This window comes from Heteronotia binoei, chromosome 17 (genome assembly GCF_032191835.1).
Source record: "Heteronotia binoei isolate CCM8104 ecotype False Entrance Well chromosome 17, APGP_CSIRO_Hbin_v1, whole genome shotgun sequence".
Taxonomy (NCBI): Eukaryota; Metazoa; Chordata; class Lepidosauria; order Squamata; family Gekkonidae; genus Heteronotia; species Heteronotia binoei.
The window spans coordinates 46595346-46615557 of NC_083239.1; the positions used below are offsets into that span (position 1 = coordinate 46595346).

Sequence of the window (20212 nt, forward strand, 5' to 3'; positions counted from 1 at the left end):
CTGAGGCCTCTCCCCTCCCCAAACCCCATTCTGTCCCGGTTCCACCCCCAAAGTCTTCAGGTATTTTCCAACACAGCCCAGGCAACTTTACTTGGAGAAAATGGCTGCTGTGGAACATTGGGTCTATGGCATTATACCCCTCAGAAGTCCCTCACCTCCCCAAATCCTGCTCTCCTCAGGCGTCATCCCCAAATCTCCAGGAATTTCTTAACCTGGAGTTGACAACACTCGTTTGGACAGAGAAGGGAACTGCTTCTAGAACAAGTGTAATGGCTAAATTGGGGATCTGGGAGACTGTGATCCCTACATTGCCATAGTGTAATGGATGCCTTGGTGTTGTAGGTGGCTATGAGGGGTAAAATGGTGGAATAAAGAGCCATGCCTGCCCAGGGCTGGCCCTGCCACTAGGCAAACTAGGTGATTGCCTAGGGCGCTGACCTTCTGGGTGCGCAGAATTGGGCACCCCCCCCACGTGACTCAGTGACATTATCAGTTCAGGGGAGAGGTGTGCCAGAAGTTAGGCTTGCCTAGGGTGCCAGACAGTCCAGGGCCAGACTGTACATGCCACTATGAAAAGTTGGTAACATCATTTGTATTTATGGGGAGGGGCTATAGCTCAGTGTGTAGAACATAGGCTTAGTATGCAGAAGGTCCTAAATTCAATCCCCGATGTCTCCAGGTGTAAGGACCAGGCAGTAGAAGAAGAAGAATTGCAGATTTATACCCCGCCCTTCTGAAGACTCAGAGACTCAGAGCGGCTTACAATCTCCCATATCTTCTCCCCTCACAACAGACACCCTGTTAGGTGGCTGGGGCTGAGAGGGCTCTCACAGCAGCTGCCCTTTCAAGGACAACTTCTGCGATACCTATGGCTAACCCAAGGCCATTCCAGCAGCTGCAAGTGGAGGAGTGGGGAATCAAACCTTTTTCTCCCGGATACGAGTCCACACAATTAACCACTACACCAAACTGGCTCTCCAGGAGGATTGGCTACATCAGGGGAGATGTAGGTGATGGGAAAGTAGGTGATGGAAAAGAGCCTGAGACCCTGAGAGCTGCTGCCAGGCACAATTAACCAGGGTGCTTTTTTTTTGTAGCAGGAACTCCTTTGCATATTTGGCCACACACACACACCCCGACGTAGCCAATCCTCCTGGAGCTTACAGTAGGCCCTGTACTAAGAGCCCTGTAAGCTGTTGGAGGATTGGTTACATCAGGGAGGCATGTACTAATATGCAAAGGAGTCCCTGGTACAAAAAAAGCGCCCTGGAATTAACTAGGGATGGACACAGACTGGCTGACAAACCAAAGTTCGTCACGAATTTTAGCCTGTTCAGGGTTCACTAATGAGGGTTTGTGAACTGAAGAACCGGGATGAACTAGCTCGAATTTTGGCTCCATTCCTCGTGGTTCGTGGCAGATCATGAAGAGCAGAAAGCTATTCATGAAAGGGTTTATCGGGGCTTTTATCTGTTTTTCGGGGCTTTGTGCAAAACCCTTTTAAAGGGGCTGCTATCCATTTCATTGGGGTTTGCAGGGCCCCTAACTGGTTCGGTTAACATTTCCCCACGTTCATGCCCATCCCTAGTGCGGACCTTGATGGACCAAGGGTCCGATTCAGCACTAGCCAGGATAGGGCGATTCATCAAATATAAGAAATAATAATAATAATTTGATGATGATGATGTTAAGACAGCTTCATGTTTGGGCAGACCCATGGCTCAGAGGTAGAGTCTCTGCTTGGCATGCAGAAGGTCCCAGGTTCAATTCCTAACATCTCCAGTTAAAAGGACGGGGAAGTGGGTGATGTGAAAGACCTCCGCCTGACCCCAGAGAACTTCTGCCAGTCTAAGTAGAGAAGATTGACCTTAATGAACCAAATAGGTGTTCATGTGTGTTCATTTTTGCTTTCAACCAGCTGTGTGGTTGCAGGATCATGTGAAACCAACATCCTACAAACAGAGGTCTGAGTAGGAATCATTAGGGGATATATGTCCTTTATTACATGTTTAGGAGTACTGGGAGGTTACAGATAATCCCCCCCAACCCCAAACACTGATGGTCATATTGTAACCCTCCTTCTGTCTGATTTCTGTTTGCTCGGGTTGTCCAGGGTTCCATCTTTCGTGGCATATGAGGCGAGAAAGTCACTAATCTTGAGGAAGCCAAGAGTCATCAGCTTCCATCTTAGTGCTCAGTGCGTGTTGGGAAACTCTCCAAGACAGGAGTGAGAAAAGTCTTCACCAAGGAGTCGTTGATGGTCTCCAGTCCTCGTCGGAGTTCTTCCTTCACTGGCTCGGTAACGTTCGAAAAGGACATCTGCAGTTCTTTCCAGCGGTTCTGGACCACAGTGGTGTAAGGGTTCAGCTGGGAACCAAGGTCTTCTAGCCGCTGGGCGAACGTCTTATTGGTCGTGGCTTTCAGCTCCACTAGCGTGCTCGTGAGGGCACTTCGCAGGTCCTCTGTGTATGGAGTTGCCCTCTGCAGGACCGGATCTACGTAGGGTTTCAAAATGGAGGGCAGCGTCTTGGTTATCTCCTCTGTGGCAGAGCTCAGCGTCTTCTTCTGCTCGTTCAGGGTATCGAGGGCTCTGTTCCACAGGCCCCATGGTGTCCTAAGCGCCAGATCGTAGACCTGCTTTGTCTCAGCAGGCAACATCTGCTCCAGATTATAAAAACTGTCTCTTACTTGTAAATAGTTGGCCGTGATGTTCTGTCTGTAGAAAGTAAGGAAGAGATTTGGAGCAGGACGGCTCTGGATTTAAGAGGTGGCTGGATTATTATGCACCAGTGTGGCATAAGGGTTAAGAGTGTCTAGGAGACCTGGGTTCAAACCCTCACTTATGCTGGGTGACCTTGAACCAGTCACGCTGTCTCGGCATAAGCTACTTCACAAGGTTGTTGCAAAAATAAAACAGATAAGAAGTGAATAATATAAGCTTCCTTGGATCCCCGTAGGGGAGAAAGGAGGGATATAAATAAATTAAATACATAAATAAGGCTCAATGTGGGCAAGGCTGCATGTTCAGCTCCCATTTTCTATCATTTTAAAAATTAATTTATTTGGTACATTATTTTGTCTTCCTTTTCTCTTCATAGAGAGCCCCGTGGCGCAGAGTGTTAAAGCTGCAGTACTGCAGTCCTAAACTCTGCTCAGGACCTGAGTTCGATCCCCCTGGAAGCTGAGTTTTCAGGTAGCTGGCTTGAGGTTGACTCAGCCTTCCATCCTTCCAATGTCAGTAAAATGAGTACCCAGCTTGCTGGGGGGAAGTGTAGATGACTGGGGGAGGCAATGGCAAACCACCTTGTAAAAAGTCTGCCATGAAAATGTTGTGAAAGCAACATCACCTCAGAGTCAGAAACGACTGGTGCTTGCACAGGGGACCTTTCCTTTCCTTGTCTTCAGAGATGGAGGCAGGGCTTTTTTTGAGTAGGAATGTACAGGAATGCAGTTCCAGCTGGCTTGGCGTCAGGGGGTGTGGCCTAATAAGCAAATGAGTTCCTGCTGGACGTTTTCCTATGAAAAAAGCCCTGTGTGAAACAGTGGTGACATCAGGGGTGTGTGGTCTAATATGCAAATGAGTTCCTGCTGGACTTTTTCTTCAAGAAAAGCCCTGGCAAGTTGCAAACTTGAGATGTGCTTAAATACTGGCAAGGGAATATGAGCTATAAGGCCACAAGCTTGTCATTTTCCTGCTCTTGATGGGCAACTCCTCTCCCTTGACTCAGTCCTCTGCTGTTGAGAAACTGAGGAATAGGGGGGAAACGACTGGAAAATGGCCTCCAGAGGTGCACTCTAGGAATTTTCTTGTGTCTCTATGGCCTTTACCACAGAGATCAGGGATATTCCTAGAGTGTCACTTGGAAGTGATGTCACATCCCTTGCCAAATTGCACCTTCCCCAGGCAGAACCCTCAAAAATCTCCTGGCATTTGCCCCAACAGTGCTGGCAACACTAGTAGGCTATCTCCTCCTAAGACACTTTTACATATATGTAAATACAGAAGAATTCAGGCTTGCAGCATTAATTTGGGGGCCGACTGCTTTTCTGGAAGGGCAACACGATCACAGTTCCCAGCTGGCAGAGCTGGTACGCCTCCAGCAAGAGTGTGAACACACAGATATGGGGGGGAGATGGAGAGAAGGTGTTTTTGGTTTGCTTTGCTTCTTTAATGCTGTTGTTCCTGAATCTTGAGAAAAGGCACAGAGGTAGGGTTGCCAATTCCAATTCAAGAAATATCTGGGGACTTTGGGGGTGGAGCCAGGAGACTTTGGGGATGGAGCCAGGAGCAAGAGTGTGACAAGCACTACTGAACTCCGAAGAGAGTTCTGGTCATCACATTTCAAGGGACCACACACGTTAAATGCCTTCCCTCCATTGGAAATAATGAAGGATAGGGGCACCTTCTTTGAGGCTCATAGAACTGGACCCCCTAATCCAATCCTTTTGAAACTTGGAAGGTGTTTTGAGGAGAGGCTGTGGATGCTATGCTGCAAATTTGGTGCCTCTGCCTCAAAAAACAGCCCCCTCCAGAGCCTCAGATACTCACATATCAATTCTCCATTATCCCCTATGGGAATCAGTCTTCATAGGGTGTAATGGAGTTCCCAGCAGACATTTCTCTCCCCCCCGCCGTGCCCTGAGAGTAATTGACTAGACTCGTGCGTTCTCAGCAACTGAGCACTGGTTCCAGGAAAATTGTTCAGCTTGGCTTTAGAGCCATGAGAGAGAACCCTTATGCTTTGGAAATTGAAGCTGTTGTATGTTTCATGAATTTAGCATCGGTTCCAGGAAAATTAATTAATAGTCAGACGAAGGACTCTTCTACCGAAACACGCCTATATTGTTACCGGAAGCGTGCCACTTATTCTTGGAAGAACTGTTGTCACTTCACTTATCCATGATAGTGATGAAGAGGAATCAATTCTGAATGTTTATGGACTCTGCATGATTATCCGACTCATTGCATAGGAATTCATTCTTTTAAGACAATTGTAATATTGTAACAGGGGTTATATGATAACAATTGCAACGTGAGTGTTACAAAACCATTAGCAGAAGTATACAATTGGTGTAATCATTTCGGAGTAGTCATTGTATTGATTCGTCTAGTTGTGCACGGTTGTCTCCAGGCTCCCCACCTGGGGATTGGCAGCGCTACACAGAGGAGACGAGCTGAGAAACAAACGGTTTTGAGGCTGTAGGGCAGGTCAAATTCTTAGGGTTGCCAATCCCCAGGTGGGGGCAGGGGAATCCCTGGTTTGGAGGCCCTCCCCCCGCTTCAGGGTCATCAGAAAGCGGGGGGAGGGGAGGGAAATGTCTGCTGGGAACTCTATTATTCGCTATGGAGATTTATTCCCATAGAAAATAATGGAGAATTGATCCACTGGTATCTGGGGCTCTGGGGGGGCTGTTTTTTGGGGTAGAGGCACCAAATTTTCAGTATAGCATCTAGTGCCTCTCCCCAAAATACCCCCCAAGTTTCAAAACGATTGGACCAGGGGGTCCAATTCTATGAGCCCCAAAAGAAGGCGCCCCTATCCTTCATGATTTCCTATGGAAGGAAGGCATTGAAAAGGTGTGCCGTCCCTTTAAATGTGACGGTCAGAACTCTCTTTGGAGTTCAATTATGCTTGTCACAGCCTTGATCTTGGCTCCACCCCCAAAGTCTCCTGGCTCCACCCCCAAAGTCCCCAGATATTTCTTGAATTGGACTTGGCAACCCTACAAATTCTAATACTCATGGCTCTGTGGTAGAGCATCTGCTTGGCATGCAGAAATGTCCAGGTTCGGTGCCCAGAAACTCCAGTTTAAAAAGCAGCAAGTTGCCTGGAGAACTGCTGCTAGTAGGAATAGATAGTTGGAATCAACCTTGACAGGATCCTGCCCTGACCCAGGAGAAAACAACTTCATGCGTCTGCGTTCACACGGTCCTCTCAGCTTTGATTCCTCTGTCTCCAGAGCTCTGGCCACTTAGGGCTGCCAAACCCCCAGTCAGGGCGGGGAACCTCCCCCTGCGTCGCTGGAGCGATGACGTCACCCAGAAGTGACGTCATCAAAATGGCAGTGCCCTGTGCGGGGCCGCTCTAGGCGTTTCCAGGAAAACTCTATGGTTTTCCCAGACGTTGTAGCCATTTGGGAGGTAAAACTCTATGGTATGTGCATGCAAATATCCTCCGCCAGGGGATGAAGAGGACTTGGCAACCCTACTGGCCACTATAGTTCCTGAGCCGCACATATGCCCTCCTAGCAGGCCTTGAATTCGGCAGGAACTCACAGGAGCACAACTCCTGAACCTTTCTGAGGGTTCCCCTCCTACCTTGTCCATTTACTAGCAGGTGCAGCTGCATAACAATCCCTGCATTAGGAGAGTAGGCAGCCAGCCAGCCGCCAGGAGCTTTGCCAAGCCCCCAGCAGCCCTCGCTGGAGAAGCCCATGCCACCCTTTCTCCACTTCTTACGTGATTTTGGGCAGCAGGTGCCTTGTTGATCTTCTGGCTGGGGGTAGGGTTGCCAATCCCCAGGTGGGGGCAAGGGATCCCCTGGTTTGGAGGCCCTCCCCCCACTTCAGGGTCATCAAAAAGCGGGGGAGGAGAGGGAAATGTCTGCTGGGCACTTCATTATTCCCTATGGAGACTTATTTGGAAATAATGGAGAATTGATCTGCAGGTATCTGGAGAGCTGTTTTTTGAGGCAGAGGCACCAAATTTTCAGTATCACATCGATTGTCTCTCCTCAAAACACCCCCTAAGTTTTAAAAAGATTGGACCAGGAGGTCCAATTCTATGAGCCCTAAAAGAAGGCATCCCTATCCTTCATTATTTCCTACGGAAGGAAGGCATTTAAAAAGGTGTGCGGTCCTTTGGATGTGATGGCCAGAACCTCCTTGGAGTTCAATTATGCTTGCCACACCCTTGCTCCTGGCTCCGCCCCAATGTCTCCTGGCTCCACCCCCAGATATTTCTTGAATTGGACTTGGCAACCCTACTGGGGAGGGTGAGAGCCCCAGGTAAGTGAGGCCTGCTTGGACTGGCTGGATCTCTAGCTAGCCCAAGCAGGCCTCGCTTGCCCAGGTGTCATGATCTTGGGCCTAGCGAGGCCTGCAGGCCCCAGGGAAGCTTGTTTAGGAGTTACTGGGAAAAGCCTACATTTCCCAGGATCCCCTCTGTCCCTCTGATTGGGTAGCAAGGGTTTTGGAGGGAAACAGGCTGAGAGAGGGGTGGGGCCTGGGAAGAAAATATAAAAACCAAACCCAGGAAGTGGGTGTTCTTTCCCTGGAAGGTTGAGCTAGAGGTAGGCAGGGGATCCCCCAGGATAGCCAGTTTGGTGTGGAGTGCCAGTTTGGTGTAGTGGTTAAGTGTGCGTACTCTTATCTGGGAGAACCGGGTTTGATTCTCCACTCCTCCACTTGCACCTGCTAGCATGGCCTTGGGTCAGCCAGAGCTCTGGCAGAGGTTGTCCTTGAAAGGGCAGCTGCTGTGAGAGCCCTCTCCAGCCCCACCCACCTCACAGGGTGTCTGTTGTGGGGGAGGAAGGTAAAGGAGATTGTGAGCCGCTCTGAGACTCTTCGGAGTGGAGGGTGGGATATAAATCCAATATCTTCTTCTTCTTCTTCTAGGCTATGTCTGAAGAGCTTGAGCAGGGGAAAGCTCCCTCATCCAAGGTAAAGGGTGAGTGCTGGTTAGTAGTTTAGGGACTGTAAGTTCAGATGCGTTAGGACTTTTTGTTTATTTTCCCTTCACCCTTTTACTGTTTTCTGCACCTTGGTTGTTTATATTGCACTGACTTTAAAATAAACCTTTTTGTTGTTGTTTACTCTGCCTGGTCCTCACACCTATTATTTATCCTAAGCTACCAGAGGCCTGAAGGGCTTGGGAGGGAACTCTGGACCTTCTCAAGGGGAACCCTTAATCCAGAGTGGTGGCAGCAATTGGTAATACCCCCTGAGTCGTGACACCAGGGTTCTCCTTTCTTGCGTCGGGTTTCTTTTGGCTGGTGGGGGGGGCGCATATGCTAATGAGTTATGCTAATGAGCTCCATCATCTATTTTTTTCTAAAAAACAACCCCTCCCTCCTAGTGTAGCAAACTGAGGGGGTTGGCTTACGTGAGTTGACTGAAAAACTCCACTCCCAAGATCAAGTCCACTTTCTCATCCATGGTCCTTCTGAGGTTCACCAGGTGTTCCTTGAACTTCTGACTTAACTGGGACATCTTGGAATCCGGATCATCTCTGAGGACAGAAGCCTGAGATCCTGGAAGGTAAAAGATAAATCTGTGTCAAATCTTGTGCTAACCATTTGTAGTAGAATCACCTGAGAGGCAAATAACTAACTGAACAGAAAGCTAGTTTCCGAAATGGAGCACTTAATTTTCATGCTACTGTATCTTGTCCCTGTTTCCTAAGCACCTCCAAATTGGGTCAAATTGGACTTGCACCACCCAAATCCCCAGCTGTATGCAGGCTGGGCAGGGTGGATCCTCTTGTCATGAGCCCTGAGGAGGAAGAGCTGGAAGGGTTAACAGACCAGGAAGAACCAACAGCTGGGCCGTCAATCACACCCTCCACATTCCAGGCACCCACGCTGGCTGCTGACAATCAGTCTCCTCCAAGCTCTCCCCCTCCCATCTCAAGAATGCGCGCACATCTTCGACAGACACTGACAGAACACAGATGCACTGCACATCAGTGCTTCAGACCTCCTAGCCCTGATTACTTGGAGAACTACGCCCACCCAGGAAGCAGGCTGATTGATGTGCCCATATAACTTACGCCCAGGACTTGGCAACCTTGTGGAAGCAACAAGTCCATGCTGCTTCCTGATTCCAGTTCCTGACCGGTTTGAATTCCTTGGCACCCTCATCCTTTGACTTTGGACACTGACTTCTTCTGGTTTATGATTTTGCTGTGGTGACTCAGCTCCTGACTGATTCCTTGAACTTTGACTACAGACCGGCTTTAGATTCCCTCCTGCCTGCGCCCTGAGACGTGACACCCCTGGTTTGTCAGGCTCCTCCCCACTGCCAGCCAGTTGGCCAGCAGGGGGAAGCCCTGCCCAACAGCCTCCATTTGCCTTCAAACTTTGGCAGGCTTAGAAGAGGCTTGCAACTCTTTGTGTTTCTGAATGTGTGTACACCTTTAAATCTCAGCAGTAAAACTGCAGGGGGCGGAGTGAGCAGACTGAGCCACATGGCTCTCAGTTCGTCTGTTTGGAAGAAAATTCCACCCCCTAGTCTGTTCTTTCGATTTCCGATTAGTCTGAAGAAGTCAGCGACATGAGTAAATTGCTCCAGTGAGATCACAAAAGCGTGTGCTAGCTAACTGTTTATTTTGGCTGCTTTGTAAGAGTGTGTGAGTGTGTGTTCACTTTCATTTAGTGGAAGTGTAGCTGCTGGGGAATGAGGAAATGAAGTCTGTATTCAGGGGAAGTGCACAGCTCTTGTTTTTTTTAATTTATTTTAGGGAATGGGAAAGTCTCCTGGCTCCACCCCCAAAAGTCCCGATGTATTTTCTGAGTTGGACCTGGCAACCCTAGTTGTATGGGCTCACTGAGCTCACCAGAATCAATTCATATCCTACATTTTGGCAGCTGGATCCTCAAATCCTTCAATGGTGCATGGCTTAATAGTTCTACAGCTCATTTTCAAGGGCTTCACCCCACCACCCTATTCTCTGCCATTTGGGCCCCGAAGACCTTGTGAGGGAAGCCAGGCCTTTTGAACCTTGTTGGATGTTGCCCTCTTGTTGCTGATTGCAAAGGGGCCCCTAGAAAGTCAGTTTGGTGTAGCGGTTAAGTGCTTGGATTCTTATCTGGGAGAACTGGGTTTGATTCCCTACTCCTCCACTTGCACCTGCTGGAATGGCCTTGGGTCAGCCATCACTCTCACAAGAGTTGTCCTTGAAAAGGCAGCTGCTGTGAGAGCTCTCTTAGCCCCACTTATCTCACAGGGTGTCTGTTGTGGCGGGGGTGGGGGAGGTAAAGGAGATTGTGACTGCTTGAGACTCTGAGATTCAGAGTATAGGGCAGGATATAAATCCAGTATCATCATCATCTTCTTCTTCTTCTCCTTCACAAGTTCAAGCATCAGGGTGCCAAAAATGTAGCTCTACCACTGTGCCTCATGAGTGTCACACTTATAAGATACCTACCTTTTCAGAGATGTTGCTTACGGTTCCCGTTGAATGTTACTGCACCTGCCAAGTTGACCTTTGCTCGAGGCATTCTTTAAGATAAATTGAAACTGAGGGAGCGCATGAGGTTATCAAGGTGACTGCCCAAAGACGTCACAATATATTTTTCCATCACAGGAGGCTGAGAGGTCAACCCAACGCAGTCCTTGACCATCAACCTACAAACAGTGTTTTTGCTGATTGAACGTTGCTCTTGTCAACTCAAATTTTGAACGCTTGGAACCCGGCGGGTAACCAAGCTGGATGGATCAGAGATTATCGGTCAGGTTGCCAGCTCCAGGTTGGTAAATACCTGGAGATTTTAGGGGTGGAGCCTGAGGAGGGTGGGCTTGGTGTGGGGAGGGACATCCGTGAGGTAGAATGCCACAGAGTCCACCGTCCAAAGCAGCCATTTCCTCCAGGGGAACTGATCTCTGTCACCTGGAGACCAGATGTAACAGCAAGAGAGCTCCAGCCACCATTTTGGTTGCCATACCACCTGGCAACCCTGATTCTCAGTGAAATCCTTCCTCAAACTCTCTTTGGCGTATTTCGGAGGATGGGGCGAGCGCAGGAGTGGGACAGGTGACAGCCTTGCTTTTTACATCCGCCAGGGGGCTGTGCCTATGTTGGCTCAAACTGGTCATCTGAATTCAGCCTATGGCATTGCATTAGGCTTCCCAACCCTCCTGCCCTGGCGGGGGACCCCAGGATTTCCACCCTCTTCCCCCGCTCCCCAAAAAAACGGAAGCGGGGGGAGGGGGGAAACGGTGCCAGGGAGCATGGCGAGCCGCCCCATGCCAGAGCGAGTGAGGCCACCGCCGCCCCCTCCCCACCCACCGCAGCTGCTCCTCCGAGATGGGCCCAAGCTGAGCCCATCTCGGAGGAGCAGCCAAGAGGCGGCAGCAGCGCAGGCAAAACCAGGGGAGAGCGGAGGCAGGCCAGGAGCATGGCGAGCCGCGAATCCGGGCCCTTCTAGGTCCCGGACTTGCGGCTCGCCACCCCCCCCCCCGGCCCGCCTCCACCCCCCCTCCGATTCCATCCCAGAGGCGGAGCGGGCGAGGCCGCCCCCGGCCCCACCGCAGCTGCTCCTCCGAGATGGGCTCAGCCTGAGCCCATCTCGGAGGAGCAGCCACAGCGAGCGGAGAAGAGCCGGCAGCCTCGCAGCGGTGTCGCCCGCTCCGAGACGGGGCGGCTCGCCACGCTCCCTGCGCCGTTTCCCCCCCTCCCCCAGCTCCACCCCCAAAGTCTGGCTCCACCCCCAAAGTCCCCAGATATTTCTGGGATTGGACTTGGCAACCCTACATTGCATCCTGCTGAAATACGCTTCAGGTATTTCTCAACCCACAGCTGGCAACCCTAGAAATGACACAAGGGCAGGGATTAACCTCTGCTTGCTTCAGTGCCATGACTCTGATCTAAATGTAGTGCTCAACAGCTTTCATAAAGCCCATGGGAAATCTTCAAGCTCTTCTTGGAAGTTGTCTGTTCTACCTGTGTTTAGGGCTGCCAAGCCCTGTCACCGGCACACACTGTCCCCAGTGTGATGATGTCATCGCACTGGGGACGTCATTCCAGGGACATTCTAGGACTCGCACTCTAGGAATCACAGTAAAACTCTATGGTACCATAGAGTTTTATCATGAGTCCTAAAGCATCCCTGGCACAACGTCCCCAGTGCGATGATGCCACTTCCAGATGATGGCATCACACCCCACGCACTTTGTGTACACAAGGAACAAGTCCCCATGATGATGATGATGATGATGATGATGATAATAATAATAATAAATTTTTATTTCTATCCCGCCCTCCCCGCCGAGGCAGGCTCAGGGCGGCTTACAATATGTCACGATATCATATCATGAAGTGACAATACAGGTAAAATCAGTTCACAATAAATACAGATACGAATATAAATATACACTAATATTAAAAAGCTAAAAACAATATGGTGCTACAATCTCTGTTTATCCTGGCGGCGTAATATTCAGTCTGGGTCACGTCTTGAAGGCTTCTTGGAAGAGGGCAGTTTTGCAGGCCCTGCGGAACTGGTTAAGGTCCCGCAGGGCCCGCACCTCCTCCGGGAGCTGATTCCACCATTGGGGCGCTTTTATGGAGAAGGCCAGCTGTTGGAATCTTTTATCATCTGCTACCAAAATGTTAGGAAATACATGCTAAATTCAGAGGTTTGGAGTGGCAGTAATTGGAGTCGAGGCTTAAGCTTAGCAAAAGAAATAAAGTTTACTAGAAAACATCAGGATAGGGTACTTGGGATAAAACAGAAAAAAAACATCTAGCTTACCAGCTAGTTCTATCTACGTCTTATCTACATGGCTACTTCTTTGTCTACACTGTTCTTCTCCCCAAAAAGCATTTCGCCAGGAAGAAGAGCAATAAACTTGCATACAAGATCAAAGCATTTCACACCTAACATCCTCTCTGACCAATGTTGTGTTCACAACTTTCGCGGGCAAAGTAAGAACCATCCCACAATTGAGTTTAGGTCACAATACATCACTTCCTCTATCAGGTAAACAGACAGTTAACTATATAATGGCTGGAATGTGCATAGCTTGTATTCCAACAAACCCCTTCTCAAGTTATGCATCATTTCAGTCATTAGCAATTTCAATCAAGTTCATACTTTCACGTAGTCGTTCAAACTTCAGTCTGTCGAGCGGCTTCGTCATGATGTCTGCGATCATTTCTTCAGTAGGGCAGTACTGTAATTCAATCAGTCCTTCTTTAATCATCTCTTGCACAAGTAAGCACTTGATGACAATATGTTTGCTGTCTAGTTCTATATTCTCAGCTTTGCATATGCTTATGCATGCTTGGCTGTCTTCATACATGAGTACTGGTTTAGGTTCCTCTATTCCAAATTCCTTAAGAAGAAAAATAATCCATTCCAGTTCATTGCATGCCCTTTGAGCAGACACACATTCAGCTTCAGCAGTAGATTGAGCTACAATCTTTTGTTTCTTAGTGTTCCAGTCAATCACACTATCTCCATAGAAGAATACATTTCCACTTGTAGATTTTCCATCTCCTTCATTTCTCCCAAAGTTGGCGTCCATGTAGACTACTAGTCTTGGGTTGTCACATGCTGAAATTAGTAATTTGTAATCAGCAGTTTTAAACAGGTATCTTGCCAGTCTCTTTATGGCATTCCAATCATGATAATATGGTGAACTTGTCTTTCTACTCAAGATTCCAACTGCAGTAGAAATATCTGGTCTCGAGATTCTGCTTAAGTACAGTAGTTTTCCAATTGCATCTCTATATTCACGATTGTTTTCAAGCAATTTTCCTTCTTTCAAAGTTAAGTATGCTGGATCAAGTGGTGTACTAATGTTTCCATGTTTCTTTATTCCCATGGATTCAATGAAGTCCATAATTTTGTGTTTTTGGTTCAGCACAAAACTTCCATCTTCAGCTCTTTCAATTTGTATTCCAAGGTAATGCTTTATGTCTCCCAGTTGTTTGACTTCCACATCTTTATTTAGCTCATCAGCAATTTCTTTGATGTCCTCCTTGTTGTAGCAACATAAAATCAGATCATCAACGTAAGTCAATATGTACTGGTATTGTCCATTTTTGAGTCTTGTAAACAAACAGGGTTCTGATTTCCCTTGTTGAAATCCTTGCTTCTTTAGTAGTTCTGTCAGCTTATCTGACCAACCTCTTGCGGCTTGTTTTAATCCATAAATTCCTTTTTGAAGTTTACACACAAGTTTTTCCTTTCCAACTTCTTCAAATCCTTCAGGTTGTTCCATGTAGATTTCCTCTGTTAAGTCACCATTGAGGAAAGCCGTTTTAATGTCCACGTGTTCAACTTGCATGCCTTTGGAGGCTGCAATTGTTAGAAGTATTCTGAACGCAACTTGACTTATGACAGGTGCAAAAGTCTCTGTATAGTCAATTCCTTGTTCTTGCTTGTATCCTTTTGCTACTAAACGTGCTTTGTATCGATCCACACTTCCATCAGGATTGTATTTTACTTTGAGTATCCATTTACAACCAATAGCTGTTCTTTCAGGAGGTAAGTTTGCAAGTGTCCAAGCTTGCTTGTCATGTAAAGACTTCATTTCATCATTCATTGCATCCATCCATTTCTTTCTTTCTGGATCGGGTAGCTGATTTATTTCTTTCCAAGTTGAGGGTTCTTTGACAGGTTGTATTGTTGCACAAATTCCAAGTCTTGGCGGTGGTACGCCTTTGTTGCTCCTTGCTGACTTTCTCACAGTAACTGTGGTTGACTCTGCTTCTCTTGGACTTCCTGCTTCCCCTTCTGATTCAGTGCTTTTTTGTGAAGGTGGACCTGCCTACTCACAGGTGGTCTCTGAAGGTTGCCAAATAGCAAGTTCACTGAAGGTAACATCCTCTATAGGATTCTGTACTGTGGATTCAGCTTGTGTAGGAGTTTGCAAAACACTGTTGCCATCTATATATACAACATTGCATTCTTTGACAGTACGTGTATCAGGATCTAGGATTCTGTATCCTCTTCCACCATTGGCATAGCCTACAAGTATACCAAGTTCTGCTCTGGGGTCTAGTTTTCCCCTTTTCTCCTTAGGTACAAACGCGTATGCTTTACAACCAAAAGGTCTTAGATGTTTTAATCCAGGTCGTTTGCCACACCAAATTTCAAATGGCGATTTATTAGTCACTTTGGATGGAATTCTGTTATGCAGGTAAACTGCAGTATTTACAGCTTCACCCCACATATGATCTGGCAGTCCAGATTGCATTAGCATTGATCTGGCCATTTCCATAATTGTTCGGTTCAGTCTCTCAGCTGCACCATTCTGCTGTGGTGAGTAGGGTGTAGTAGTTTTATGTTGAATGCCTTGTTGTTCCATAAACCTTTGGAACTCACTGCTACTGTATTCAGTTCCATTGTCTGTGAACAATACTTCTGGAACTTTGCCAAATTTATTTCTCACAGCAGCAATATAGGATTTAAATTTGTCAAAAACTTGATCTTTGCTTTTAATCAAGTAGACATAGACATATCTTGACTTAGCTTCCATAAATGTCAAAAAGTACTTGCTTGCACCAGCCGATTCTTTGATTGGCCCTGCAATATCTGAGAATACCATCTCTAGAAAATTTTCATTGTGTACAGTATTTTTGCCTGTGTACCTTGGGGCGGTACCTTTAGCCTTTAAACATATATCACAACCAGATTGCATTTGATCACAATCAATAACATCAATATTACATTCTTTCAACAATTTTTGCACACTTTGCACACTACGGTGTCCCATAGTTATGTGCCATTTAAGAAGACATGATTTATGCTTACATACAGATTGCATTGTATTATACACTGGCCCAACAACATTTGTTACATCAGAAATATTTTCAGCATCATTTTGCATATCATCATCATCAACAACATTATCATCAACAAGTTTTAGGTAATGAAGACCATCAACTACATCAAGCATAAGTTCAGTTCCAGATTCAGGATCAACAATACTTCCATTTTCTTTTCTGAGTACAACCTCATGATCTCTTCTGATAATTCTCTTTGTTGAAACTAGGTTGCTGACTGCCTCAGGGGCATATGCACACTCTGTTAGTGTAACCTTTTTAATTTCTTGACTTTCATCCATAACATTTAAGATCACAGTCCCACTTCCTTTAACTTTCAGAATTTGTCCATTGGCTTGCCCTAATTTAGGACAGTTGTCCTCATCCAATTCCACAAAAGATTTCTTATCTTTACAGACATGAAAATAAGTTCCAGAATCTATCATCCAATGATTCTCAAGATTTGCATTTGATTCAGTAATTGTATATGTGGGATTTCTTTTAGACACATTCTCAGTCTTTGTTGCTGGCTTTGAAGACTTAAAACCATGTTTATGCTGGTTGCTATTCATCATTTGCCCATTGGGTGTCGCTGCTCCAGTAGAAGCATTATGATTTTGTTTTAATTTCTTTCTGCAAGAATATTGTAGGTGTCCTCTCAACCCACAAAAATGACAAATAATTTCATTTTTCCCAGGATGCACTCTAAGTACAGACATCTTATTCTCAGTTTCAAAAAGTTCTCTCCGTCTGGCCTCATCTTTCAAGTATTCCAAAACATAGTCAAGTTCCTGTTTGTCTCTCATCCTCAACAAGGATGCAGTGCCTTTATAGCTTTTGGGAAGAGAATTAAATAAAGCTGCAATAATTTCTTCATCTTCCACTGTGGTTCCAATTCTCTTAAGCTCTGAAACCACCTCCATCATTTTATTCAGATGAGTAGCCATTGAATCTGTTTCATTCATCTTAAAACTGTGCAGTTTCTCTCTGAGAAATATTTTCTGAGTCATAGAAGGCATAGATGATTGCTTTTCTAGGTATTTAAACATTTCTGCACCTGTACTACAGTCCAAGACTCGAATATTGTCCCGTTCTGGTATGGCACTCAGAATTAATAATTTTGCACGATTATCTTTAATATCAAAATCTTGGATTTCATCCTTATTTTCATTGAAAACTGCCTCATAGCAATTTTTCTCCCGAAGGAGCAGTTTCATTTTCATTGACCAGAATCTAAAATTGCTTTCATTTAAACATGGAATTTTCACATTGATCACATCATTACTCACAGAACCTTGCATTGCGTTTCCTTGGGCGTCGTTCCTTGCAAGAGCTGATGTTGAGGGATTTTCCCCTTCTCTGTCGGACATCCTCGAATTCAGGCTTTAGCAGGAGAGCAGGAGAAATGCAGCGTTGAGGAATTCTGTGTTTCCAGGTTCCACTTTGAAATGCAGATCCTCGCTCAGCGGCCTCGAGCAATTTAACCAAGGCTCCCGGTAAGTGGGTCCTTTGTTCCTTTGTTCGTTCCGTTAGCGAAAAATACAGCCTTTCAAGCAGCTTCTGGTCACTTTAAAATACTTTTTCACTCTCTGCCTGTTTGCCTTCAAAAAATCACTTTCCAATATGCCAAGCTCCAATATTTAGCAGTTTGATGGAACCAACCATCCTCTGCTACCATTTGTTGGAATCTTTTATCATCTGCTACCAAAATGTTAGGAAATACATGCTAAATTCAGAGGTTTGGAGTGGCAGTAATTGGAGTCGAGGCTTAAGCTTAGCAAAAGAAATAAAGTTTACTAGAAAACATCAGGATAGGGTACTTGGGATAAAACAGAAAAAAAACATCTAGCTTACCAGCTAGTTCTATCTACGTCTTATCTACATGGCTACTTCTTTGTCTACACTGTTCTTCTCCCCAAAAAGCATTTCGCCAGGAAGAAGAGCAATAAACTTGCATACAAGATCAAAGCATTTCACACCTAACATCCTCTCTGACCAATGTTGTGTTCACAACTTTCGCGGGCAAAGTAAGAACCATCCCACAATTGAGTTTAGGTCACAATACATCACTTCCTCTATCAGGTAAACAAACAGTTAACTATATAATGGCTGGAATGTGCATAGCTTGTATTCCAACACCAGCTCTCTAGTTGTTTTAAGTTTGGCCTCCTTAGGCCCAGGGATTTCCAGAAAATTTTGTGAACTGGAACGCCGTGCCCTCTGGGGAACATATGGAGAGAGGCGGTCCCTGAGGTAGGCAGGTCCTTGGCCATATAGGGCTTTATAGGTAATAACAAGCACCTTGTAGCGAACCCGGTACACAATTGGCAGCCAGTGCAGTTCCCGCAGCCCAGGCCACACGTGTTCCCACCGAGGTAGTCCCAGTAGCAGCCTGGCTGCTGCATTCTGCACTAGCTGCAATTTCCGCGTTCGGTACAAGGGCATTACAGTAGTCTAATCTCGAGGTGACCGTTGCATGGATCACTGTTGCCAGGTCACCTCGCTCCAAGAAGGGGGCCAGCTGCCTTGCCCGTCTAAGATGAAAAAAGGCGGATTCGGCAGTGGCCGCTATCTGGGCCTCCATTGTCTTTTTTTTTGATATCATGACGATGTCTTTTTTTGGAAGATTCAGCTTGAGATGTACACAGCCCAACAAAACTACGAGGTTGTACTTTATTTTCCCCGTTTCACCAAAGGCTTTGACCAGCTGTGTACAAAATTTATACTACCAGAATACATTCTTAAAACATATTTATCAATACATCACCTGCACGACTACAAACTTTTTTACAATTTCATCAGAGCACATGCAAGTTTCCAACTCTTCTCCTTCAGAACATCCACAGTCTTTCAGTAGCCCTGTAAATCGGCTTCCTTCGGGTAGACTCAGTTGTGGGTGAATGCTTTTTTCCTCAGTGCTCGACTCCTAACGATGCGGAGAGAGTAAGGAAGGAACTGCTTATGAAAGGACTCCTCACGGTTTCAATCACTTCGTCAGCCTCCTTCTCCCAATGTTACACGGAGCTGTTATTAATAACATAACATAAATATATATCCAAATATATATTTGGATACATTTGAGGAGTCCTTTCGTAAGCGGTTCCTTCCTTACTCTCTCTGCATTGTTAGGAGTCAGGCACTGAGGAAAAAGCGTTCACCCACAACTGAGTCTACTCGAAGGAAGCCAAATTACAGGGCTACTGAAAGACTGTGTGGGAAAATTCGTATGTTGAAAGCTCAGTGCTCCTTACTTTGGTTTTGTTTAAGTTTCATTTAAGCTTGCACTAAAACATATTTATACACATTTCTGCCTAAATTTCATTGCTTCCGGTGGTTTTTCTGTTATTTCCATTGATTACATCGGTTCCAGTTGTTTTGAACATTACTAATATACTGTGCGGTAAAATAGCTGGAGACTTTGGGGGTAGATCTGGGAGAGGGTGGGGTTTGAGGAAGGGAGGGGCCTCAGCATGGTACAATGCCATAGACTCCACCCTTCAGAGCAGCCATTTTCTCCAGGGGAGCTGATCTCTGCCAGCTGGAGATCAGTTGTAAAAGCGGGAGATCTCCAGGCCCCACCTGGAGGCTGGCAACCTTAAGTGGCCCGTTCTTCCCAAAAACTAACTGGGCCGTTTCAGCTTTCTGAACGCCTCCTTTGCTTTTCAAAATCATCTTCTCAGCGGCACAGGATGCTGGTAAAATCGGCAAGGAAACTTGCATGGTAGAGAAAGAAGCTTCAGTTTCCCTCCAGGTTGATGTAGACTTCTACTCACCTGTTAGGAAGGACAAGGCCAGCAAAATGTTGAGAGGTTTCATGGTGGCTTGGAGAGAAGTCCTTGAGAACTTGCTTTGACGAAGACAGTGGCTATCTCTGAGCGGTGGGACCTCCAAGGGTAAGCAAGCTTTGCCAGCCACATCTCCTGTCATTCATTAATGCAGGACATCGGTCGGGGTCAGCCAGGTGTGTGTGTCTGTGTGTGTGTGTTCTCATTTTGTGGGGTCATTGCCAGAGTATACAAAACCACTAATACAGAAAGCAGGAGTGGGGGGAATAGTGAAGGAACCTGCAGCCACTTCTGCACTGATGTTCGTTCTGATTGGTGAAGGTCGAATCTTCTGCTTTCAGCCAGAATTAGGGTTGCCCAGTCCAATTCAAGAAATATGTGGCGACTTCGGGGGTGGAGCCAGGAGACTTTGGGGGTGGAGCCAGGAGCAAGGGTGTGACAAGCATAATTGAACTTCAAGGGAGTTCTGGCTATCGCATTTCAGGGGACCGCACACTTTTTAAATGCCTTCCCTCCATTTGGAAATAAAGAAGGATAGGGGCACCTTCTTTTGGGGCTCATATAATTGGACCCCCTGGTCCAATCTTTTTGAAACTTGGGGGGTGTTTTGAGGAGAGGCACTGGATGCTATGTAGAGAATTTGGTGCCTCTACCTCAAAAAAGCAGCCTCCTAGAGCTCCAGATACCCACAGATCAATTCTCCATTGTATCCTATGGGATCCGATCTCCATAGGGAATAATGGAGTGCCCAGCAGACATTTCCCCCCCACCTGCTTACTAACTCTAAATCCCAGCCTGGTGCCCATGAGTGCCACAGCATCTGCCAACACTTTTCCTGGCTCCAAGCAAGTGTTTTTAGAAAATGGGCGGGGCCAGATGTGGCTTTTGTTCAGCAAGGCTCTTCTGACTGGCTTTTGGAGACCTGATTGTGCAG

At 46.5% G+C, this 20212-nt stretch overlaps 1 protein-coding gene across 1 annotated transcript; it reads right to left on the reverse strand.

Annotated features, from left to right (window-relative positions):
* Positions 1 to 1980: 1980 nt before the first annotated feature.
* Positions 1981 to 19492, reverse strand: LOC132585699 (uncharacterized). Its single transcript, XM_060257570.1, has 3 exons — positions 19267 to 19492; positions 8105 to 8252; positions 1981 to 2716 (listed from the first exon to the last, which is right to left on the reverse strand). The coding sequence occupies exons 1-3, from the start codon at positions 19418 to 19420 to the stop codon at positions 2188 to 2190; spliced, it is 831 nt and encodes a 276-aa protein (XP_060113553.1). The 5' UTR covers positions 19421 to 19492; the 3' UTR covers positions 1981 to 2187.
* Positions 19493 to 20212: the final 720 nt, after the last annotated feature.